Source organism: Camelus bactrianus, chromosome 5 (genome assembly GCF_048773025.1).
Source record: "Camelus bactrianus isolate YW-2024 breed Bactrian camel chromosome 5, ASM4877302v1, whole genome shotgun sequence".
In the NCBI taxonomy this organism is placed as follows: Eukaryota; Metazoa; Chordata; class Mammalia; order Artiodactyla; family Camelidae; genus Camelus; species Camelus bactrianus.
This window is the reverse complement of record NC_133543.1, coordinates 88,797,393-88,822,664: the sequence shown is the minus strand read 5'-3', so window position 1 is coordinate 88,822,664 and position 25,272 is coordinate 88,797,393. Positions and strand designations below refer to the sequence as shown.

The 25,272-nt window shown below is 45.4% G+C and overlaps 2 protein-coding genes across 14 annotated transcripts in view; both read left to right on the top strand.

The window, feature by feature from the left end:
• The first annotated feature begins 12 nt into the window (after positions 1-12).
• Positions 13-8,337, top strand: SLC23A3 (solute carrier family 23 member 3). Of its 9 annotated transcripts, none has more exons than XM_010948797.3 (12): positions 13-2,090; positions 2,229-2,386; positions 2,509-2,606; positions 2,809-2,882; positions 3,088-3,269; positions 3,605-3,728; positions 3,883-3,997; positions 4,916-5,169; positions 5,837-5,942; positions 6,246-6,413; positions 7,422-7,517; positions 7,612-8,337. In XM_010948797.3, the coding sequence occupies exons 1-12, from the start codon at positions 1,926-1,928 to the stop codon at positions 7,875-7,877; spliced, it is 1,806 nt and encodes a 601-aa protein (XP_010947099.1). In that variant the 5' UTR covers positions 13-1,925; the 3' UTR covers positions 7,878-8,337. The 9 variants fall into 9 exon arrangements, 8 of the variants coding, with proteins under 8 accessions (XP_010947099.1, XP_010947100.1, XP_045368023.1 ...); XM_010948798.3 differs by having other exon boundaries at positions 3,088-3,273; positions 3,636-3,728; XR_012507176.1 differs by having other exon boundaries at positions 3,636-3,997; positions 6,298-6,413; positions 7,612-7,653.
• Positions 8,338-8,478: 141 nt separating this feature from the next.
• Positions 8,479-25,272, top strand: part of NHEJ1 (non-homologous end joining factor 1) — a 75,842-nt gene continuing 59,048 nt past the window's right edge. The window contains exons 1-5 of one of the 5 annotated variants that reach the window (XM_010948796.3): positions 8,479-9,092; positions 10,797-10,973; positions 11,391-11,603; positions 17,546-17,684; positions 18,266-18,324. In XM_010948796.3, the coding sequence (XP_010947098.1) occupies positions 10,797-10,973; positions 11,391-11,603; positions 17,546-17,684; positions 18,266-18,324 (588 nt within the window). In that variant the 5' untranslated portion in view covers positions 8,479-9,092. Of the gene's footprint in view, positions 9,118-9,296; positions 10,153-10,796; positions 10,974-11,390; positions 11,604-17,545; positions 17,685-18,265; positions 18,325-25,272 lie in introns of those variants that run through there. The other 4 variants (XM_010948794.3, XM_010948793.3, XM_010948792.3 and 1 more) reach the window with 4 other exon arrangements.

The following is a 25,272-nucleotide window of genomic DNA, read 5'->3' as shown; positions in this document are numbered from 1 at the left end:
GATGGTCATAGGTTCCCATTTCAAACTGCCTCTTCATCCCTGCTCGCAGCACCCTTGACCCTGCTCCTAGCGCTGCTCAGCTTGGGTGCGGTGGTGACTGTCGCATGACCATCGGTAGCCCTGTCTGTAGGAAGTTCTGAGTGAGCACCATCTTTGTGGATCCTGAAGCACATCTCATGGACAGAGGCCAAGCCAAGAATCCAGCAGAGCCCCATGAGCTCCTTGAGGGCAAGCCCAAGGACACCTTATCTCTATCCTGACTTCCTTTCTGGTCTGACACATGGTTCCAGTCAGTGTTGCTAAAGAGAGTACCGAGATTGGGTTATCATTGGAAGAAGGAAAACTGAGCAGCTAGCTGGACTGTGGGTATTTGGAACCACCTACTGTGACCCACAGCAGGGGTGGTACTGCCCCCTAGCGGGTATTTTGGAAATTTATAGGGCATTTTTGATTTGAAGGGGTGGGACTTACTGACATTTAGTTTGCCTGCGCAGGATGCCACACATCCTGAATTGCTCAGGAACCCCTCTTTTATGAAGAATTCCCAAGACAACTTTTGAATAATCAGATGGACATTACGTATATGGAAAGCCTATTTATATTTATCTGAGCCTAGAACTATCCAACTTTTTACACGTGAACACAGAATAATTTTTGCACGTTTGGAAAAAGAGTTTGCCAGGAATGCACCTCTGTGTAAATTAAAACTATATTTTGCTTTTTTCATCACTTTACCAAGAAAACTTGTTCACTATTTTGGAACATCAGGTTACCAATGGCAGCACATGTGTCATCAGGAAAGCACTAACATCAGTTAGTATTGTAGTTAGCACATCCATGGTGATGCTACATATGGGGGTGGGCACTGGGCTACTTCATTATCTTCTGGTTTAGCTGGGCCCAAGCTTTCATATAAGAAGGACATGACTGTATGGAATATTTGTACATACTTGTCATTATGCAGTATTTATTTTTAAAGTTGGTGTATTTTTTTTTTAATTTTCATATGTCTGCACCTCAACTTTGTGGCTTAGTCATGTAAGTAGAACTATTCCGGTGATCACTGCTGCACTGTACATAGTATGTTTTAAAAGTAAAGGGAATTCCAGTTGAAAAAAAAAAGGCAGATTAGTCCTGTAATGAACACCAACTAATGCAAAACTCAAATTCATTCTGGTGATGGGATTTAACACTTTAAGTAAAACATTTTCTTTACCAAAAAAATGTATAACTCTGTCTACTCTGGTTTTAAGGATACTATGACTTCTTCAAAAAGTACTGAGTGATCTATCTATATTTTTCAATGAGTATTATAAAAACTGTCAGTATTCAATAGAATATGTAATAAATTAATAATTACACTTGGAAAAAAATTATTATAAATGTCTTGTTTTTCCTTTATATTGCAGTGTTATTACAGATTTCTTTTTTTCTCCTTTATACCACAGTGAGGACTTTATATGGCGTTGTGGTCACTGTTGGCATACATGATGTAGGGATATTTCCTTTTGAGGTTGACCAGGGGGGTGACCCTAAAATGGTTGAAAACCATGATGTAATGGTGATGGTTCCAAATGGCAGTAGTGAGGAGGGCATATAGTGTGTAAAATCTCCCCAGGCTATTTTAGTGGCTTCTGTCCCACTGCTCCTGTCCCAGAACAGGGGATGTAGATGGACATTCTTGGGGGGGAGGGGTCCAGAGCTTGGATCCCCAGTTAATGGGTGATGGAATTTGCACAAGAGCTGGGCAAAGGTGAAAGGCCGTGTCCTACCCTAAATCCCTTGTCCCTTCCTTTGTTCCGCTTCGTTGACACCCCTGGCCCCTCCCTACTCTAGGCAGCTAACTTCACTCAAACTCTGACCTCTTACTCTCACTACTTAACTCTGGCCCAGGGCAGCCAAGACAAGACAAAAGGCAGGGCAGCATGAGCCGATCACCCCACCACGCCACACAACTCAGATCCCTTGGCTCTCACGGTACCCTGGTTCCCCTGCCTCAGCAGCCTGCTCTCCAAAACTCCTCCTCTCACTCTCGGGCCTCTCTGTGTGAGCCTCGTCCCTGGGGCCTCAGCTGTCTTCTGGCTCTGCAGGTAGGAGGTGGAGGTGAAGGAGTTGGTGCTGGCTTAAGGGGGTGTTTGGAGAGAATAGGTGTGGCATGAGAAATCCTCTGGAAATGGGTATTTCTGCCTATTTCTGAAGACCTTGCCTCCCCATCCCTCCACCTGCAGCATATCTTGGTCCTGACTTCTCTGCTCTGTGCCTCCCACCTGCTCCTGCTTCGAAATCTCCCTCCAGGACGACTCTCTTACTCCCCTGCTCAGCTCCTGGCCTCCAGCCTCTTTTCATGTGGCATGTCTACTGCCCTGCAAACTTGGATGGGCAGCAGGTGAGGGGAACTCTGTGGAGAGGAAGCACAGGCTTGGCAGGGTCCCAGGTGGTAGGAGAAGCTTGGGGAGTCTTTTTGGATGTTACATGTTTCCAGACCTGCCGGGGCTGCTGTTCCTACAGGCTGCCTCTTGTCCAGGCTCCATCCTTAGAGTTTCTTATCCCTGCTCTGGTGCTGACCAGCCAGAAGCGACCTCTGGCCATCCAGACACCTGGAAACTGTGAGCACAGATAAAGGGCATAGGGTGAGGGTGGGGTTGGGTGCTACACTGAGCACACAGGTGTAAGTGGATGTAGAGATTGGGCAATTATGGGTGTTAGGCACTGTGGGGAGTTGGAGCTGTGCCATGCAACAGCTAGAACTGTAGAGCAATCGGTCTCCACCCCCTTTACCTCTCTCCTCTCCATTCCAACTTCTCCCAGCCTCCCTTGTGCTGCGCCCATGTAGGGGGCCTGGCTGTCATGGCCTGGAGCCCTGGAACACTTCTCTCCGAGAGGTGAGTGCCTAGGGGTGGGGGCTAAAAGTGGTGCCGGGATTGGGGGAGGCTCTTGTTTCCATTTTTCAGGGACTGGGATGTTCTGGGGGAAGGAGCTGGGGAAGGAACCCCTTCTGGGATTAGTTAAGAAGTCCAGGCTGAGGTCAACTCGATGGAGCCAAATGTTTTCTCTTTGTCCTCTTTGTCCTCTTCTCTACTCCACCAGGTGTCCGGGGCCGTGGTGATATCTGGGCTGCTGCAGGGCACGCTGGGGCTGTTGGGGGGTCCTGGCCACTTGTTCTCCTACTGTGGGCCCCTGGTGCTGGCCCCCAGCCTGGTTGTGGCAGGGCTGTCTGCCCACAGGGAGGTGGCCCTGTTCTGCTCTGCTCACTGGGGCCTGGCATTGCTGTACGTAAGTCCTGAGAGTCGTAGGGTGGTGATGGGTGGGGTGTGCGGGAGCCGCGGGGTTGGGGGAGGGCAGGGCTGCCGGCTCTACCAGATTCAGCAGTGGTCTGAGCAGGGACAACACTTTGTGGATTTGGAATCCAGACTTTTGCTGGATTCATTTGGTCACCCTGACTTTCACACTGTATCCTGCTGACCCCCAAGATGCCCTCCTTCCCCCTCTCTGAGAGGCTTTCTTCTCTGGGACCCCCTTTTATTGTATTCTGCCACTCCCACCTCCATTTCCCCACTCAGGCTTCCTGCTTCCTCTTGCTGCTAAAGCACCTTCCCTCTCCTAGGCTTATCCTGCTCATGGTGGTCTGTTCTCAGCACCTGGGCTCCTGCCCGTTACCCCCAGGTTCCTGGAGGCCAGCTTCAACCTCTTCAACCCACACTCGCATCCCTGCCTTCAGGCTCCTCTCGGTATGTGGGGGTCTCTGCAGGGGCAGTTGAGGTTAGAAGGGCTGGCATGGACGCTCACTCGGCACCTTACCTTTTAGCTTCTGACCACTCCTCCCAGGCTGGCTTGGAAGGTTCTGGGGGAGGGGCTCTTTTCCCTCTCAGTCTTGCCCCTCAGGTGCTGATCCCAGTGGCCTGTGTGTGGATTGTCTCTGCCCTTCTGGGTCTCAGCATCATCCCCCTGGAGCTGTCTGCCCCCATTGAGGCACCATGGTTTTGGCTGCCTCACCCGGGTAGGTTTTCTCCTAGCCCTCCATCCTCTTACTCAAAGGTGTCTATTTCTTTGAATTCAAGATTTAATGAATTTCATTTGTGAGTTGAACCCTGGATTTTCTCAAAACACACAGAGCGGAGAAATTGCCAGTCCAGGGGGGCAATGCCACCCCTCACCACATATGTGATATTTAGCGTTGAGACATCTGTAAGCCCACTGCTTTGGGTCTATATTCGTTACCCAATTTACACATTTTTGTTAGCTGTCCCAACAGATATTTGCATTGGTGACTTATGTATAAAGGTTGCTTTTGTACATGAAATTTATATATGAAAATTGTATATGAAATTTGCTCATTCATAAATTTAATAATGGTCTGTTGAGTGCTGACTGTGTGCTAGACACATGATAGGGGTTACAGTGATAAAAATGACACAGTACCTGCCCTCATGAAGCTTATAATCTGTGTGATGAAAGTTTATAATGCGGAATCTGACTTTATCAAGGAGGTCAGGAAAGGCATCTTGAGGAAGTGATCACTGAGCTGAGATGTGAGAGATGAGTAGGAGCTAACTGGGTAAAGGCAAGAGAGAAGAGCATGCTAGGTGGAGGGAACAGCATATGCGAAGGCCCTATGGTAGCCAGCAGCCCAGCAAGTACAAGGGCCTGAAACAAGGCCAGTGTATCTGGAGTGAAGGAAGCAATGCAGAGGGAGGTAGGACATGAGGCTAGAGAGAGAGGTAAGGGTCAGACCAAAGAGGACCTAGTAGACCACAGTAAATGGATGGGTCTTTAACCTGAGTTTGATGGTTTTTTTCCCAAGACATTATCTTCAAAGACAATGGGCCTCTAGGATTCTTGTGTCATAGGCTGTTAGAGACAGGAGGATCTTCCAGACATGAGTCTGGCTCCAAGGCAGCTCTTTTTCCCTTCCCAGCTGAGTGGGACTGGCCCTTGCTAACACCCAGGGCTCTGGCGGCAGGAATCTCCATGGCCTTGGCGGCCTCCACCAGCTCCCTGGGCTGCTATGCCCTGTGTGGCCGGCTGCTTCATTTGGCTTCTCCACCTCCGCATGCCTGTAGCCGAGGCCTGAGCCTGGAGGGTCTGGGCAGTGTGCTGGCTGGGCTTTTGGGGAGCCCCATGGGCACTGCATCCAGCTTCCCCAACGTGGGCACAGTGAGTCTTCTCCAGGTATGTGGGGGTGTGGGTGTGGGAGCTGCAGGTGCAGGAGAGGGAATGGAACTCAGATGACTGATGGTCAGCTGTGCCCAGCACTCTGCCAGACACCTCACGTCAATGATCTCATTGAGGGAGGTGCCTAGAAGTGGTAAGGGGCTAGGAGTATGAGGAAGGCACTGAATCTCTACGGAGCTCCTTCTGTGCCTCAGGCACTGTACCAGGGCTGAGGTTCTAGAGAGAAACAAATTAGATGAAATCCCTGCTCTCTTGGGGACTTCAATAGAGAGAGGCAGACAATGTAAGAAGAAAAGTATAAAAGATAATTTCCAAGAGTGATAAGTGCTATTAAGAAAAGAAAGCAGCTTGCCAGTACCGGTGGTAGGGATGGCCTTCAGGGTTCTGTGACACCTCTGCCTTGTCCTCCCGTTGCGACTGGCCATTGCTGCAGTGCACCCAGGGAGTGCAGCCTGGAATTAAAAAAAAAAGAAAAAAAGTAAACAGAGCAGAGGGAGTGGGATAATAGTTGAATAAGGGAGACCCCCTTTAGGTAGAGTGCTCAAGGATGCTTCTTGGGAGGGTGACATGTGAGTTGGGATCCGAATGATGAGGAGTTGGCCAGGTGAAAACCCTGAACAGTTGAGGAGGTGGCTGTATTTTCTGGTGTCTCTTCTTCACATAGGCTGGATCTCGGCGAGTGGCCCACTTGGTGGGGCTGCTCTGTGTGGGGTTTGGGCTCTCCCCGAGGCTGGCTCAGCTCCTCACCACCATCCCGCTGCCTGTGGTTGGTGAGTAGATGTATCAGCAGGACTGGTCTTGAACCAGTACCCCACAGCATGGCCCAACTTGTTGCTTGTAGTTGGTACCATTTTCTTTCTGAATAGCCTCCCTAATATATGGATATGAGTGTGTGTCAGCTGCCCTCATTTTTCAGCTACATCCTGGCCTCTTGACTGGCTTCTGGGCTCCTGGCAGAATCAGAAACAAGCTTTTCAGTGGTCTCTGTCCATCATATCCTGCCCTGCCCTGCAATACTCTCTGCTGTGCTGCCCAGTCTCTCCCAACTCTTTGATTACTTCTGTGTGAGACAGGTGGGGTGCTGGGGGTGACCCATGCCGTGGTTCTGTCCACTGGATTCTCCAGCTTCCACGTGGCTGACATTGACTCTGGGCGGAATGTCTTCATTGTCGGTTTCTCCATCTTCATGGCCCTGCTGCTACCAAGATGGTTTCGGGAAGCTCCAGTCCTACTGAGCACAGGTGGGAGGAGGAGGGAGGGAAAGAGGAGTTGCTCAGCAGCAGGAAAGCAAGGGTTCAAGGCTTGAGGCTCTCTGGACTCCAGGCCCCACACCCTTCTCTGGGCTTGACTGTAAATAGTCCATCCATTTGTTTAGCAAATATTTATTGAACACCGTGCTAGTCCCTTGGGATACAAAAATGCCTCTAGATGTTACAGTATCTAGTAAAAGAGATGAGATGTGTAGAAACGTAACTGGAAAGGTTCAGATAAAGAGCCATGGTGCTCAGTGGTGAGAGAGATGGCTTCTGTTGGAGATGATCCTGGTAAATTCATGGAGAAAGTAACATTTAGCTGGTCTTGAACGATGGTAAGATTTAGATATATTTGATAAGAAGGTCATTCCTGGTGGAGGAACCTCATAAACAAAGACAGAGAAGTAGGAAGTTATACGGTATGTCCTGGGAGCAGCAAATAACTTAGTTTGTTAGCTCAGCTTAGTAAATAGCAGTGGTTCTTAACTGAGGATGGTTTTGCCCCCAAGAGAACATTCGGCAATGTCTGGAGACTTTTTTGACTGTTCTAAACAGGGGAGAAGTGATTGTTACATGCATTTAGTGGGTAGAAAGATGCTGCCAAACATCCTACAATGCACAGGACAGCCCCCCTCACACAGAAAATTATCTGGTCCAAAATGTCAGTAGTACTGAGGTTGAGGAACCCAAGCTAGAGTACGAAAGGTAAGAAGTAGGGGAAAAAAAGTTGGGGCTTTTAATTCCAAACTTTCCAGAGACAGGGAGCCTGTAACTATCAAAGCTTATCTGGAGGGCATGTGGATGCTCAGCAGATAGGGATTCTGTGGGAAGAATTTGGGAAGGGGATGCTCAGCAGAGGGACAAAACGGGGGCAGGTGGGACAATTCAGAAAGATTTGTCCTTAATCCAAGACTTAGGTTTAGGTTGGAAGTATAAGACCACTTGATTTTGCATAGGATCAGAGTTCTCCTCCTGCCTGACCCCAACCCCCTGTAGGCTGGAGCCCCTTGGATGTGTTACTGCGCTCACTGCTCACAGAATCCATCTTCCTGGCTGGACTCTTAGGCTTTCTACTAGAGAACACCATTCCTGGTAAGTTGAGGCCAGGCTCCAGCAGACTGGGGAGTGGCCAGGAAGTCATCACTCCCTGGGTTGGGCAGTGGCCTGACCATTCTCTCTTTTGCAGGCACATGGCTTGAACGAGGCCTAAGTCAAGGGCTGCCATCCCCTTTCACTGCCCAAGAGGCTCAGGTGCCTCAGAAGTCCAGGAAGAAGGCTGATCAAGAGTATGAGCTTCCTTTCCCCATTCAAAACCTGTGTCCCTGCATCCCCCAGCCCCTCCGTTGCCTCTGCCCACTGCCAGAAAACTCTGGGAATGAGGAAGGAGGGTCCTCTGAGCCAGGAGAGACAGCTGACTTGCTGCCTGGCTTTGAAGAGCAGTGCCAAGTCTAGCAGAGAAGAACTTAGGTCCCAGTAATTAGCAGGACTCCTACTTCTACCCTGGTTAGTTTAGACCTATCTCCTGGCTTACTGGAAAGTCAGCTACCAGGCTCTACTTTCTCCTAGGAACAGGGCATGTGTATGTCTCACATGGGCCCACCTGAAGTCTCATTTCCCAATAGATGTGTTTGCTTTTCCTTCTCTTAATTAGGCCTAACTGTTCCAGAGCAGGGTCTGTGGTTTAGTGGGCCATGAACAAATGAGTGACATGCCTGTGAACTAGCTATACTTGAACCCCAGCATTCACTTAACTGGTAATTATTGAGTGCCTCCCATGTGCAAGGTCCTAGAAATACAGATATGTATAAAACAGGGTCCCTATCCTCTCAAAGCACTTATGGTTTAAAAAGATATGTAATTACTAACTAAAATCCAAAGCAGAAGGCAGTCTGCAATAAAGATGAAAACAATGCTTTGGGAACAAACAGAAGAAACAATGAATTCTGATTGGGGATAGTGGGAAAGCCTTTACACAGAAGCAGCACTGAGGCTGGCCTTAACAAAAGGAATTTTGGTTGTGGAACATGGAGGGGGAGAATTTTTCAGGCTCAGATATCCAGCTCCAGCAAAATCATAAATTGTACAAAGCCCAAGATGAGTTGAAGGATTTCAAGCTTCTCTGTGGTGATGGAGCATAAGTATGGGGAGTGGATGGAGGGAGAAATCAGACAGGAGAGGTAAAGATGAGGTCAGACCATGGGATTTATGCCTGGGAGACTCATCTCTTTAAACAAATCAAGGGCTGGTGAGGACCCAAGAGATTATCTAGAGAAATTCAACCCCCTCGTTTTATTTAACAAAACAAAACAATAAAGAGGTTGGACAGGTAAGGAAGTGACTTTAAATTTATCAACAAGTTGAAATCCGGGGCCCCTCTCCTGCACCCCATCTAGCGTTCTTTCTACTCTGCCAGCGCGACTCTAAGGAGTGCCACTATCCCTCCACCTTTCTACTGGGGGTCTTCCAGCCTCTCTTTTTGCTTTCTTGGCCACGGAGGACCTCCACCTCTCAGCGGTCTGGTAACCAGCTCCGAGGGCCCAGATGCCCTGCCCATGTGAGGCCTAGGCTCCGCCCCAGTGTCCCAAGATCCCGCCCCCGCGGTGTGGGGGAATGCCACTACTCTAGGCCTTTCGATTGGCGCGGGCGGGCCAGCCTGCTGCCGGGAAGGTGAGAGCTCTCGCGGCCGCTCACGGTAGGTGGGGTGGAGCTCGAATCAGGGCCGGGGCCGGGCGGCGAGGAGCTGCTCGGACTCTGACGGCTGGCCCTCGCACGACCTAGTCTTCCCCGCAGCTTCCTCCCGAAAGGGTCCCGCGCGCGGCGGGGATTCTGGGGCAGGCCTTGAGGGGTGGGCGGGGCTTTGGGACCGCGCGTGCGCAGCCCGCCTCCGGGCCGCGAGGCGGGGTTTGTGAGGCGCTCCGCTGGGTGCGACCAGGCAGCCGGTTGTCGGCTTTGTTGCTCCTTGAGGAGTCCCATACCGCGCGTCGTGCAGCCTGTGCTATAAAAATGAAAATACGGACGGCGAAAGCCTTTGTAGCGAGGGCGAATGGGAACTGGACGCCAGGCGGGACTCCTGGGGTGGGTCTGTGGTAAACATAACGAGGGTTCGTCCTCTCCCAGAGAGGCGGGGCATGGCCCAGCCAGGATGGTCGCTGAGGCCTTGTTACCCCCTGCAGGATGGCGGAGGAGCTGTGCGGGGAGGCTCACGGCTAAGGGGCGGGACGGTGCAGACCGGTTTTAGGCAACCCCATTCCGCTATTGGCCCTCGGCGCTTCCCCTCCCTTCATTCAAGAATAATAAATGGGTGAATCTGGTTAATGTCAAGATTAAAGGCGTCCTTGAAGAAAAAAGAAAAACGTGAGATACAGAGGCCTCAGAACAGGACGTGCGTGGTGGGAGCAGCTAACGCCAGGTCTTGTGCTGAATTCCTCCGATGCGCTGCCAATGTGCAGCCTATGTGCTGGCCACATTTTAAACTCCTCCCCTGCCCACAAAGTGAAACACCGTACAGTTTGAGGATCCTGAGCTTCCAGGCTTTCCGAAGTACAAGCTAGGATAATCAACCCAATTTTGGTGACTCTTAGAGTGCACACCGTGGAGTGCCTGTAGGGGAGAGAAGGGCTTGACGACTTGCGGTTTGTGACCTTTGGCAATGTGGAACTCTGGTCCGGTGAAGACTAGTTTAAGCATTCCAGGATGGCCTCTTCCCAGTGGGAACAGCAAGTGGCAAGTATGACTGAGATACCATCCTCCAAACACAAGCTTTTGAGGCTGCTGCAAAGAAAATATATATATAGGAAATATATATATTTTAAAATTCTGAGAACTTCCAGAGTTTTGTTTTTAGATAATGATCAAATAATTTGAATTTCCTGCCCATGGCACTTATGACTTATGATGTTTTATAAAGCAAAAACTATTCCTCCTCTTCCAGAAGTTCTAGGAAAGGATAGCATTGACATATTTATTAGGAATGTGATAAAGATGCAACAAGAATGGTTTAGGTTTCCACGTTGTTATATTATTAGAAAACAAGAACACTGTTCCCAATATGCTGAGGCTTAAATGCTATAGAAGAAGCAGAAATTTTATGTCCTCTAGGAATTTAATAGAGGGGGAAAACCCCTCAAAATTATAAATAGATTTTTAGTGGCCAAGAGGTAGTCAGGTTGATGCTCAGCTTGTTGGCAGGGGGCGGGGGGAGTGAGGGGGCAAAGTGGAGTGGGGAGAGAGGAGATAGAATGTAAATCTATGCCTTCTGTCTTATTAGGGAGGATTTTCACAAGACTTATTTGATATAGAACTGTCTGGGTGGTGTTCCCCCAGGCCTACAGTACCCTGGGGGCACTTTGCTAAATTAAGATTCTCCTGCAGATGGAGGAACTGGAGCAAGGCCTGCTGATGCAGCCGTGGGCATGGCTACAGCTTGCTGAGAACTCCCTCTTGGCCAAGGCTTGTATCACCAAGCAGGGCTATGCCTTGCTGGTTTCAGATCTTCAACAGGTGTGGCACGAACAGGTGGACACTAGTGTGGTCAGCCAGCGAGCCAAGGTAAGTGTGAAGAGAAGTACTGCTGTGGGTGGCAGAGGACATCATTTCTTTTCTAGTGAAGGTTAGGGGATGTTAACGTCAACCAGCTTGTTAGCCTGTAGGTTGCCAAGAAAGGTCAATTCCCATTGATTTTATGTTCTGCACTTTTACCTATAGTCCTGGCATCTTTCCGTGTGTGTGTGTGTGTGTGTGTTAGTTTCTGTACTGCATACAGCAGAAGGCAGAATTGCGAAGTAGGCCAGTTGATCTCTCTTCTTTTTGTTTTCTTTTTTCTTGTTCTGATGTTTTTATCTTCCCTTCCCTTCTCCTCCTGCCTGCTGTCTTCATGTTAACCAGAGTTTCCCTTTGCTGTCACTTATGAGGGAGTCAGTTTCCTTTTAGCACTGTCACTCTGTACAACCCCTGCTGTCTTTTTAGGAACTGAACAAGCGCCTGACTGCCCCACCTGCGGCTTTTCTCTGTCATTTGGATGATCTGCTTCGCCCATTGTTGAAGGACACTGCTTGTCCTGGCAAAGCTACATTCTCCTGTGAGCGTGTGGCAGAGGCACTGACCCTACGGGTGCGGAGTGAGCTCTCTGGTCTCCCATTCTATTGGAATTTCCACTGCATCCTAGCTAGCCCTTCCCTGGTAAGTGCAATTAGAATACAGGGTGGGGAAGGGGTGTTGGCTGCTTCCCCTTCTCCAAGCTTCTCAAATGGAACTTTTGGTGTTCTTTTTTTTTTTTTTTTTTGTAAATTCCATTTGAAATTCTTCTCCAATTAGAAAAGCTTCCTTGATCAGACAGAGGCAAAAGGGATTCTTGATTGGTACAATTCTTTCCTTGCAAAAGGAGCAGAGTTTGGTTCTGCATGCTTTGTTGAGTATCTTTATTCATTACCTTACTTATTCAACATTTATTAAACATCTTCTATGGGCTAATTGTTGGGTGTCCAGATCTAAAACAATATAGCCTATTCCTGGAGTTCATAATCTAATGAGAAGGCAGACAGACAGGAAACAGCATAAAATATGGTACATTTTTGAGATAAGCCCAGGATGATTGAGGATCTGAAAAACCTTTTTGAAGAGATAGTTTCTGAGCTGAGTTTTGAAGATGTGTAGGAACTAATTAGGAGAAAATAAAGAGGTCATTCTAGTGAAGAATGCATTTTGAGAGGTGAGGAAATGTGTAAGTGTGGGGCAAATGGGGAACTTCATGACCTCAGGGAATCATGAGAAATGAGGTAGACAGTGTCCAGACCTTGAAGGATTCTATTGAGTTTGGATTTTATACCCAAAACAACAGGGACTCATTGAAAAACTTTAAGCAGGGGTTTAATGTGATCTGATTTGTAATTTATCAACATCACTCTGGTAGTAGGGTAGGGTATATACCAGTGTTAGGTACCTTTCTGAACATTATCTTGTCATTTAATCCTCCCAACTTATCCCAAGGTAGGTATTATTATCCCCATTTTTCAGAGTAGGAAACTGAGATTGAAGATAATTTGTTCAAAGTCATCCAGTTTATAAATGAGTGAGCTGGAATTTGACTCCTGGATAGGTCTGATTCAAGAACCCATTTCCAGGGTCTCAGAGGATAATGTCCTCTGCTCACTTGTAGCTTTCTAGGCCCCAAGAGTTTTTATTAGAGATTAGTTAGTTGAGCGTGAAGAACTAGCTTGTGGAATTAACTGTTGCTGGTCCCTTCTACCCTTCTGTATAAATAGAGCTTGTTTTATTCTTAGAGGACAGGGTCTTGGCCAGGAGGTCTAAGGGTGTAGGTTTATCAGCAGAGAGATCTGAGGACAAGTAGGCATCGTTTTCCATCTCTCTTCTTTATTCTCCCACAGGTGGTGTGATGCTTTGGCATCAGTAGGGTGGATGGGACAAAGTGCGTTTTGACAAACTGGTTTTCAAACTGGTTCTCTGGTGTTTATTTTTGATCTGGTATTTTTGATCCAGTAAAGCTAGACTTGAGTGTTCGGAGAATTACTGCTCATTCACCTCTGAATTTCTAAGGCCCATCAATAGTGCTTAGCAGATAACAGTCATCACGTTTGTTGACTTTAATTGAACTTTCTGTGAAAGTCCATCTTGCTCTAGGTAGTATTTATCTACTTTGTTTAAAACCCCTGTAACTTTTTCTGAGTAACACCAGGGGGCACCGTTCCCTCAATAATGCTTATTCTGGCACCAAAACATCTGGGAGGCCTTGGGGAAGCCCTAGCAATAGCTAGTCTCATTTTGTACCACACAGCCCTGGAAATTCAGAAGAGTGAGCTTGGAGATGCAGTTCTCTTTGGAAGCTGATGGGCTCTAGTTTTTTCTTTAAACGAATACAGTAAAGAACGCATATAATGATGTTATGATTGAAAGTAATATGTAAATAAAAACCTGGCTATTCTAGGCAAATTCCTTTAATTGGGGAGCTGCAGTTAAAACAGAGGCAAGTACTTGGAGGAGACTGAATCTTGGTTGCTTGTGGGAGAATTTAGCATTGAACAATTGCTTAATAGTTGTACTATTAAAATTATATTATTAAAAGAAGAAGAACGCCATCCCAGGGAAACCCCTGTACCTGAGGAAGCTTTATAGGGAAAAAGTTAGAGCCAGTGGACACTGGCAAGGATGTAGGTGGATACTATTTCAAGGTTGTGTGTGTGTCTGTGAGGTCACACAGTCATAATTTTTGTTACTCATTCTTGTCATAGTTTTTATTTAATTCTTTTTGAATGAGTAACTCATGCAAAAGGCAAACACTTCAAATAGCATTTAAGGGTATGCAGTGAAGAAATAGGTGTTCTTTCTACTCCCTTTCCAGCCCCCATTTTCCTTCTCTAAAGCAACTACTGCTGTCACCTTGTGAATTTTTAAGAAAAGTTATATATGTTTGTGTATGTATATATGTATGAATATACTTATACAATTAAATACATACCTGGGTATGTGTATGTATTTTCACAAGTGGCAGCATGCTGTTTACATGTTTACTACCTTTTTTCACTTAATTATACAACTTAGAAGTCATTCATAGCAATACATTTAGAAGACCTACCTTCATATTTTTTAATGGCAAATAGCATGTTGATTAATGACTATATCAATGTGTATTTAATTGATCTACTGATAGTAAACACTTAAGTTGATTCTTTTCTTTGGTTGTTATATATAGTGAATATCCTTGTATTTACTTTTTCTATGTGTAAATGTGTGAGTAATTCCTAGAAGTGGAATAGCTGAATCAAGGAATATTTGCATCTTAATCTGGCTAACATAATGTCATATTGTCTTCCAGAGAGATTATGCAGCGTAACTCCTCCTAGTTGTGTAGGAGAGTAGGAGAGTGCCTGTTTCCCCACACCCTCTACCACATGGCATATTCATGTTAATAATTCAATAGTTTTTATGTCTCTGCAGGATATTCAGTTCTCTGCTTTCTAATACTGAGCCCATTTCCACCTCTGGGCAACTGCTCTTCATCACCTCTTCCTCCTTCCCACTGTCTACTCTTTCTAGTATCTACTGTAATTTGTTTTGGTTGTTGTTATTGTTATCTTTTTTTTCCCTAATGTAATTCTTAATATTCCATAATTTGATCTTCAAATTTGTCACCTTTTGGGTCATTTTATGATTCCTAGTAGTCACATCCAAAGGTGTTTTTGTTTTTTTGTGGTGGAAAGAGCACAGGCCTTGGAACCAGCAGACCTGCATTTGTAACTCAGCTCCACTACTTTGAATACTTGTATCACCTCGGATAAGTTACTGAATTTTTGTGAGACTCAGTTTCTTCATCTGTAAAGCAGAGATACTAATCATAGCCTGACTATGGAGCTATGAGGATTCAATAAGAGAACATGTGTAATATTACTTTACCTTAGAGTTATAGTGGACCCGTGAGAGCAAATATTCCAACTCTATAATTTTTCTTTTAAAAAAAGACAAGGACCATGAGAGTACTGGGGGTCAAGCCATTTTCACATCTAGGTGCTATCAGAGCCAGGGATGGAGTCTAAATCTCCTCATTCCCAGTCTGTTACTCTTTTCATTATATCCAAACATGATATGATTCATCTTGGGATTAATAACTGCCATCCTGCTCTTCTGCCAAGGACTTGTGAACATTTCTATGGGAAATCTGAAGACAAAATTATAAATAGCTTTTCCTCTGGAGCAGATTGGCGACTCCTGCTTCTATATTCACCACACTTCCTGACTTCCTTAAGTGTTGTGAGCTCTGTGAGGGCAGAGGCCTCACAGGGTCAGAGCACATATTCAGCACCCAGTAGGTATTTGTTGAACTGACTTATTGAACTGCATCTTTTCAGATGTTGCTGCGTGTAAATGAAGGAGAGGGAGTGTCTCTGTTCTCCTAAAGCACTTCCAAGATTTTTACTTGCAGTGTCTGTGGATTTGCTTTGAAATCCCTTACTTCAGCCACTACGCCTTATTCTAATTAATTGATCTAAGTTAGCCTTCAGCTAACTTTGGAATGAATTTTACTCCAATGATTCATAGTGTGTAACCCAATCCTATGAAATTATTTAAGAAGTTGAAATATTTAATGATAAGAAGCTTTTTTTTTAATGCTATATGGACATTGGAGTTGTATCAATAATTTCAGGTGCCTGGTATGGCATTACCATATTTAATTAGACATGATATTAATTAAAACCTGTTTCTCATCATGTTTCACGTAGTTGTATTTAATACTACTCAAAGGAATTGCTATGAAGGTGGCTCCCCCAGAGGGAGGTTTGTTCTTAACTTCAGGAGTTTCTGTTATTTGAGTGCTGCCACCAGATGGATGGGGATGCTGCTTGGTTAGCAGTGGCATTATTTTCAGTTCAACCCACTGAACATTGACTTGCTTTCATAAAAGTATTTGCCTTATTCCCCCCCCCCCCCGATCTTGCTTGAAGAGGACCACACTTAAAACAATTCCTAGAAAAGAGGATTGAGTCTAGAGCAGCTAAAATTTCCCAAAACAGAGCTTCTGCCACGTTCTTAACAGTACTTCCTGGAGGTTTAAGTTTATGCTAAGGACAGAGCTGGGAGACAGTACTGCGTTGGAATGTGCTGTATGACAGGAAGAAGTGACAGGTATCTATAGCTGGATTTGATTGCTGGCCCTCCACTCTGCACTGTTACTCCTGCATTTCTTGGATCCTGGTGCTGGTACAAAAGCTGCTGCCACTACCCCCTAACCTCTCCCGACCCCAGCACGTACGCACTGTCTTCTCTTCTAATCTGTCTTTAGAGAAGGAAATCTTTTCCTCTCAGTTTGAACCACAAGACACTTGAAGTCTTTAGTAATAAGTTTTACTAGAAACTTAATGGAAGTGAAAACACAAAAGTCTGAAGAGTCCTGACTCCTGATCCTGATTCAGAGGAATCTGGCTTGCACATCTTATGGGACACTTTAGTACCTTTTCCTCACTTCAAGCTGGTGTGGGCTTATCTTGTCTAAAAGTTCTCCTTTCTAGATCTAGGGTAGGGGTTGGCATACTGTGGCCAGTAGGCCACATCTGGCTTGCTGCCTATTTTTGTAAAGTTATGCTGGAACCCAGCCACTCTCATTTATTACACATTGTCTATGGTTGCTTTCCTGCTGCAACAGCAGAGTTGAGTATTGTGACAGGGACCGTATGGACCACAGGGCTGAAAATACTGACTTTCTGGCCCTTACCAAAAAAGACCTCTGATCTAGGGCATTTTGTCTCAGTGCATCCTTTAGTTCATCTCCTTGGAGGAAGGGAAAGGAACTCTCATAATATTCCTTAGCCACAATTTTATCGATTTTAGCTTTTTTTTTTTTTTTTTTGGACAGGCTAACAAACACCTTGTTTAGCTGAATGGAGTGGTTATTCCATAGAACTGTGCGTTATCGTATGAGAGCATCACCCTAGATGCACTACAGTGCGGCTATGTTTGCACCCTCCTTACCTCTTGTTAAGAGCATGCTGTGTGGATAGGTGGTTTATTCCTTCCTAGGCTGGTCTCTGGGTGACTGGCTTGCTTCTATTGCAACCTTGACCTTAGACTGCTGCATTTGTGGGAACAGACTGAAACTCTGGCCTCATTCTGGGCTATCATCAGCCCTGAAGTGGTTCATAATTAGTGTCTGGCTCTAATTTGACTTTCTAAGGTCTTGACTTTCTATTGATATTTGTCTTCTATTACACTCCAGTTAGCATACTCTGTTTTAGCTGCACCTACCTTCTTGAAGGTTACCTGGATCTTCTGCTTTTGTCTCTCAATTTTTGCTGAGAGTTGAGTCCACACTTACCTCTTATCAACTGTATCACATCCTTCTCTTTATATCATAACTCTAGGTTATCTGTTCATAAGTATTCTCCTTTATTCTACCCATCCTTTAATGTATGTCACAAAGACAGTCCTTGAACCTCTTTTGTATACTTACTTAACTATTAATATTGTGTTTACATTCATGGAAATGGGTTGCTGGCCTATGAAACTCAACTCCTGTGAAAGCATTTGATTTTCAGTATTTTTTTCTAGTACCTTATATAGTCTTAGGGAGTACTTTGTGTGTATCTGTTGGCTAATTGATATCTCTTCAATGTAAGGTTTCCCAACATTTGATTCGTCCTCTGATGGGCATGAGTCTGGCGTTGCAGTGCCAAGTGAGGGAGCTGGCAACATTGCTTCACATGAAAGATCTAGAGATCCAGGACTACCAGGAGAGTGGGGCTACGCTGAGCCGAGGTGAGAGGACGTTCTTTGAGGAGTTGGGTGAGGAGTGGTACAGATAGTCCAAGGGCCTTAGAAAAGGGGGAGACTCATTTGCATTAGAGAGGTACTTCTTCGGGGGTGGGTGCTGGATACTGACCAGGAACTGGAGACTAGATGACACTTCTTTTGCTCAAGTGCCTGGCCAGGGCCCAAGTGTATAATAGAAACTGTAACTGAGTCCAGACATGCCCTTGGCAGTGGCAAGGACTCTGGAAAGGGGCCAACAGCTATACAGAATTGCATGGGGGCAACACGACTTGGGTCTTCAGGAGGCTGCGGAGCTCCAGCTTCAGAATAAAAATTCCATGTGCCCTGTCTTTGTGGTGGGAAAGCCTTCTAGAGCAGATGCTGCCACCGCACCTGTCACTTATTGCTAATTATTCTCTCCTCCTATTTCTCCACATACTGAACCCTCTTCTCCCACTCGACCAGATGTCGCTGGGTGTTGCATCTTTATCCTTTTCCCCAAGAAGTCCTGGGCTCTGTTCTTCCAGCTCATAAGTAGGAAGCTCATTCTAAGACTCATATTTCTTTTCTGTATCCCCTTATTACAGATCGGTTGAAGACAGAGCCATTTGAAGAGAATTCCTTCATGGAACAATTTATGGTAGAGGTAGAGTATTTGTTATTTTCTTTCTGTTTGTGCATCTTTGTTTTACTTCCTCTTTCCAGGTGCCTCAGTGGTGACTTGCATTTTGGGTGTTAGGTTGCTTGCATGGTTGGAGAGCCCTTTCTCTGGAAAAATCACCTATAGGAAGTCTGATAAAGCTTGAGATATGCATGGGGAAGATGGGGAGAGGTAGGGGAAAAGATGTCAAAAGGCAAAAGTGGGCTGATTCACATTTGTAAAACATCTGTGTTAAATTCCCTAGGAATTTCATTTGGAATTCTCTAACTTTGGAAAGCTTAGTTGACCAGTTGCTAAATTTTTGCTTGTTGAGATCTGATCCCAGGTCTGGATTGTGGAGCGGGGGGCTAGTCATTATTACTTGTCCAGTCCCCTTCAACATCCGACAGTAGAGGAAGGTGAAAAGCACAGGGCTACCATTTGGGGACTGTTTTGTGGGCACAGTAGGCTGTGGAAAATCACAGTGTTTATACAAGGGGACTGGCAAAGGAATGAATGGGGAGTAGATAATTGTGGCCTGTCAGAAGCTCCTGCCTAGGTTTCCCTTCTAAGGATTGAGCTTGGCCAAAAGAAACATCTATTAAATGCCAAATAGGGGGAGTATTAATAATAGTGACCTTTGATAATACCAGTCAATATTGATCTTTTTCTCTAACTCTTTTGGGACTTGTTGGTTGTACAGTTAGTACCCTGGTATTATTGCACTATTTTCTAATTATACATGTTACCCAAGTTGGTACTTTATTGTGTAAGTAAATAATGCTGTTATAATATTGTGTTATGTATAGATTGTCTTTTAGGCTAATTTGTAAGCTCCCTGTGGACATGGACTGTGACTCATACTTCCTTCGAACCTGAAATTAGTCCTTTTCACAGGGCTAGGCAAAAAGCAGGTGTTCTTGATTTGGAACCTTCTGTTCTGCCTCTGTCCATTGACTGAGCAATAGCCACATAATGCTTGAGGTCTTACCAGTGAGAACAAAACATGTGAGTTGAGTACTCAGTCCATCTATTGAAGCAGTTGTATTTCTGGAGGAGAAGGAAGGCATGCATTTCCTTGCAGTCCATGCAATCCTGAAACAGAATAGGTTTCAGGTCTTCACAGGGAAAGAGAGACCATTACCCTAAACTTGTGACAGATTGAGATTTCCTAGGCTGCTTTTCTCTTGGGTAGCTCCTCCTGTCTGTCAGTTTTGGTATTGAGGAGGTTAACATAGGCCTGGGTGACATACTAGTTCCCTCCCTCAGCCCCTTAGTTAAACAATGTAAGACTTATTCTTAGCTCAGCAAGGAGGTCTCTTCCAGATCTAGTGCCTGCATACCCATCCAGCTTGGTTTCTCGACCTTTCTCTCTGTGTATTTTATGCTTTAGCTGCCATATAGGATGGCTTCGAATTGCCAAAAATGCTGTTTTCTCCAGCCTTTGTGTCTTTGCACACATTGTTCCTTTACCTAGAATACCCAATGCCCTGGGCTTATCTACCTTGTAAACTTCTATTAATCTTTCAAGTGTCAGCTTCAACTTTTTTGGGAGTCCTTTCCAGACTCTCCTGGTAAAGCTAATCCTTTCCTGCTGCTATAGTACCTTGGTTCATACCTCTGTTTTACTAGTTATAACTTTGTAATAATGCTGTTTGTATGTCTGCAAGACTGTGTCATTTTCCACTGATCTGTGGACTCTTTGAAGGCAAGGACCATGTTGAGTGCGTTTCTATAACCCCAGTGCTAAACATAGTGCCTACAAGTAATAGGTTCTCAATAAGCTTGTGGGTGAATATGTTGATAAGTCTATGCTAGAGGGATTTTATGAAAATTGTGGTGGTGTGGCCTGTGGATACAGTGTTGCTTGTTAGACCCATATTTGGGATCTTCAGTTATTCTCCTGATTTATTTTGCGGCTTTGGATACATCACTTCTCTCAGAGCCTCTATTTTCTCATTTGTAAAATGAGAGGCTCATTTCTTTCATGCTGTTGGGGTGGGGGAAACACTGCAGAACTGAATGAAAAGGATATAGAATCCAGGTGCTAGCCTAGGAAGGGGTTTGGCATTTTGGAACCAAACTACAAGAACACTGGTCTCTAGGTTCTGAATGGATCACATCCAAACCGCAGAGACTTGTAGAATTTTATTGTATCTAGAAAGGATCTGAGAGATAGACAGTTGTAGCTGTCCATTTCATAGATTAAGAAATTGGGCCTCAGAGAGGTTAAGTGACTTGCCTAAGGTCATATGGCGGTAGCTATATGTTCAGGACCTTCCATGCTTCTTGACTCCTAGTCTAGGATTATCCCTATTTTGCTTTGCTACTTTTACTGCTTATACACACGAATTAGAGGAGAGTCAAGGGCTAGGATAGTGTAGAATTCTTGTGACCTCTGGGATCACTGCACTGTCCTCAGAATGTTCTGGAGAGCTGCTAGAACTGAAAAATTTCCTACCAAGACTGCAGACTTTCTTATGGACACTGCATCTTTTCAGTTTCTGCTTGCCTGGGGTCCTACAAACAGGACACAGAAGGGTCATTGGGTCAACCAAGACTGAGCTGAAAGGATGTGCCATCAAAATAAGCAACATAGGAAGATAAACAAACCAGGAACAGAGAGCTTGGGATGAAGGTGCAGGGGGGCCAGGGCTGATGTCAGAGGGCCATGCGGTCAGTGCCTGAGGTCTGTTTTTCCTAGTTCTCATTGGGGCTATTGCTAGGCAAGAGGCCATGGAGATAGGGCATAAGAGGCGGTGGGACGGGAGGTTTCTAGGATACTAAGGCCAGGAAAAATATTTAAAGATTGAACAGAGGTTACTTCTCCATATTTAGTCCTTTTGTTTTTCTTCTCCCCCTAAGAGCCTCTGATGTCTCAATTGCAGGGAGCCAAGGGGGCCAGTCAATGGTGGCCTAACTCGAGGGGGAATACTGCAATTCCCATTCAAGTCAGGGCTGGCTCTGTTCTCACAGAGGACAGCATCCCCATGTAGAGTGTTTCCTGAGACTAGGTGCTGAAAGGCACCTTTAGGAAGGGAAGACGAGTCACGGAATTGGGGACTATTACTACTTGTCAGTAGAACTGTGTTAAAGACGAAGTTTAGGATGAGTGGGCTGGCATGGCCCATGCTCAGCGGGGTCCACTGGAGAGAGTTCCTTCCCCTGGCCCTGTCCATGCCTCCCTCTCTTCATCTGGTTGCCATCAGGCTGTGCGGCTGCTGGCCTGCTCTTTATTTATTTATCCCAGTGTAATGGGGTGAGGAGGGAGCTGGCCTAAGGCTGGCATTCCGAGGCCTTGCCACGAGCCACAGGCGGTTTGCATGGGTGTGTGAGTCACTGGGGCTGCATGCTGCTCAAACCAGACGCGGCCAGGCTCAGGGACAGCAGGCAGCCCAAAATAGAGCCCCGCCCTCTGCAGCTGGCAACCCCTGGCTAGGAATCAGCCCTTGACACCAAAACCTGGGCAATTGCATGAAGTTGGCTTCCTCCAGGAGGGGCGCCTTAGCAGAGAGAGAGATTTTGCAGTTCTCTCCTGTGTCTTCAGAGGAGAGTATTCAGCATAGCAATCACTCCTATTGCTACATTCTGAATGCCTTGTAAGACTTAAGTGATCTATTCTGTGTAATACCTTAACCAATTTCTCAGACGTCATTAGTAGTCCCTTGAGTACCAGTTTTTTTTATCTCCACTATGTTTCAGGCCTATATTTCAATATGCCAAATGCATATTTGACATTTCCACCTGGATGTCCCACATGCAATATCCTAAACATGTCCAAAATTAATCATCTACTCCCCCAAATCTATTTCCCTTCTTATATTCCTTATCATGGGGAATTGTACCATGATCCATTCATTTTTCTAAGCTAGAAACTTGGGAGTTACCCGTTTTTCTTTTTGTCCTTACTTCCAGAGCCTAACTTGTTAACTTTGTTTTGAATCTTGCCTTCTCTATTCCAGCTTCCATTGCCTTAGATAGCTGTTTTGGTTTGACCATGCCACAGCCTCCTAACTTGTCTCCCAAGTCCATGCTTATTTCCTTCCAACTGAACTTGCAGTTATGTCAGAGTGATCTCCCTGAAACAGAAACCTGATTATGTCACTCTCTTGCTTAAAGTTCTTAAGTGGTTCTCAACTGCCTGCAAGATAAAGTTCAAAACTCCTCGCATGCCACATAAGCTGGTTCATGATTTGGTCCTGCTGACCTCTTCAGCCTGATCCTCTGTCACTCCCTGATAGCTCCCCACCGTTTCACCATGCTCAAGTATTGATAGCTTCCTGCCCACATGTCTCTTGACCCATTTGCCTGGTAGTCTCTTCTCTCTTGTCCTCATGGCAGACTTCTGCTCAACTTCCCCAAATCTGCACTGGCACCATCCCTCTTCTGAGTCTTCCATGACCGTTTTTCCTTTCCTCAGTCTGCTCTCCTTCCTCCAGGCATAGGTACACTATCTTGCTAACCCCACAGCCTCCTGTACATATCTCTACTGTAGCATTTGTCATCAGGGAGAATGTAGAGATGAAAAGGGAGGGTAGGGAGGCAGAGGATAATCAAGTTGGCATTTGGCTGATCCTTTCCCATTTAGATTTTTCCTTTATTATGCTTGTCAATTCCTTCACCTCAATATCCTTTCTTAACATGAATTACATAGCACAGTACTCTCTGGTTTCTTCCCATCTCATTGGTTGCTCCTTCTCAGAATCTTCTGCTGGTCCTTCTCCCTTACCTCTTAATGTTAGAGCGCCCCAGGACTCAGTCTTTGGTGCTCTTATCTTTTTTCACTCTTTTAGTGATCTCATCTAGTTCCATGGCTTTAAATATCACCTTGTTATTTCTCGCAGAATGCAGAGGGAAAAAGAGAAATAAAAAATTTAAAGTGAACAATGAAAAAAAATCACCTCTTTGATGAATCCCAAGTTTAATCTTCATTCCAGATCTTGCCCCCAACTCTGGACTGCCTGCTCAACATTTTTACTTGGAAGTTTAATAGAATCTCAAATTCAAAATGTCCAAAACTAAATTGCTAATCTATCCCCAAATTTGCTTTTCTAAAAACCCCCTCCCATGTTAGTGAAAAGTTCATCCATTCACTTGCTAGGGCCCAAAACCTTGGAGTCATCCTTGACCTCTGTCCCTCTTTCGCATCCTGCAGCCAGTTCATCAGCCTCTTGGCTCTACTTTCAAAGTATACCATTCCAACTCTGCTGCTATGACTCTTGTCTGAGCCACCATTGTCTCTTACCCACATTTTTGCAATAGCCTTTTTATTAGTGTCCTTGTTGCTACTTCTGCTTCCTTCTGGGCCCATTACCAACAAAGTGATCTTATTAAAACACAGATCACATCATAATACTCTCCAGCTCAAAGCCCTTCACTGACTTCACATTTCACTTGTAGAGTAAAACCCAAAGGCCTTATGATGGCCTGCAAAACCCTATGTGATCTGGACCTCACTGCCTTTCTGACTTCATCTCCTCCTCCTCACTCCACTGCAGCCACATTGGCCTCTTGCTGTTTTTCTGACACTCTAAGCATCACCTCTTTTAGGCCTAATTTACACTGTCTGTTCCCTCTGCTTGGAACGCTTTTTCTTTAGATGTTTGTATGGCCAACTCCCTCAATTCCTTTATGTCTGTGTTAGTTAGTTTAACACATTACCCAAAACTTAGTGGCTTAAAACAACAAACATTTATTATCTCACGTGGTTGTTGAAGTTCAGGAATCTAGAAGCAGCTTAGCTGGGTGATTCTGGCTTAAGGTCTCTCTTGAAGCTGCAGTCAGGATCTTGGGTGGGAAGGCAGTCATTGTTAAGGGGCTGGAGAATTCGCTTCCAAGCTCTCTCATGTGGCTCTTGGCAGGAGGTGCCATTTCATTGCCACATAGCCTCTCCATAGGGCCACTCACATGACATGGTCCTGGCTTCTTCCAGAGCCAGTAATCTGAGCGGCAGACTGAGAGACCAAGACCAAGACCAAGACCAAGATGGGAGCTGCAGTCTTTTTATAACCTGATCTCAGAAGTGACATCCCATTACCATCTTGCTGTATTCTCTTCATTAGAAGTGAGTCACTAAGTTCAGGCCACACTCCAGAGGAGGGTAATTAAGCTCCATCTCTTAAGGAGAGGCATGTCAAAAAGTGTGTGGACATATTTGTGTGGACTACAATCATGTCTTTGTTCAGATGTCACCTTCTCAGTGGATTTACCTGCCTATTCTACTTAAGATCATAAGCCACATTCCTGCCCCTCTGTCCCTGGCACTCCCATTTCATTTTACCATGCTCCACTTTTTATTTTTTCACTATAGCACTTATCTTCCATATTACCATCAAACTTACTTATTTTATTATACTTATTGTTTATGGCCTGTCTTCTCCCTGCTAGAATCTATAAACTCAGTGAGGACAAAGATGTGTGTTTTGTGCACTGTTTTATCCAAAGTGTCCAGAGCAGTACCTCCACACATATAGGCACTCAGTAACTCAGTAAGTATTTGTTGATGGATGAAGGAATCATATCTTCCCACTCTTCATTATTTTTACTGTCTTATGAATAGGCCATGAAACTAGCACCTGTTGGTAGCCTGAGACTTAGACAGCCCTACTGTAAACAGATGAGTAGCCTATGAAGAGGACCACTGTCAGATTGCCATTCTACTGCCTGCCTTGTTTCATTGACACTTACTTTACTGGGAGATAGTTCCAATTTGTGGATGAAATATAAATCAACTTTGAATCTTTTATTATTGAGAGATCCTAGAACCTTTTTTTTTAGATCCAGTTAAGAAATTAAGCATCTCAAAAACCAAAGGAATAAGAACCTGACCAAATCCTGGAAAGAACATTAGTCATAGAACCCAAATAAGATATTGTTTTGTCCTTCCTCAGTCTTTCCTCTCTCTGGGCTCTACTTCCAAGGTTCAAAGGGCTGCTTCTCTGCTGTATACCTGTT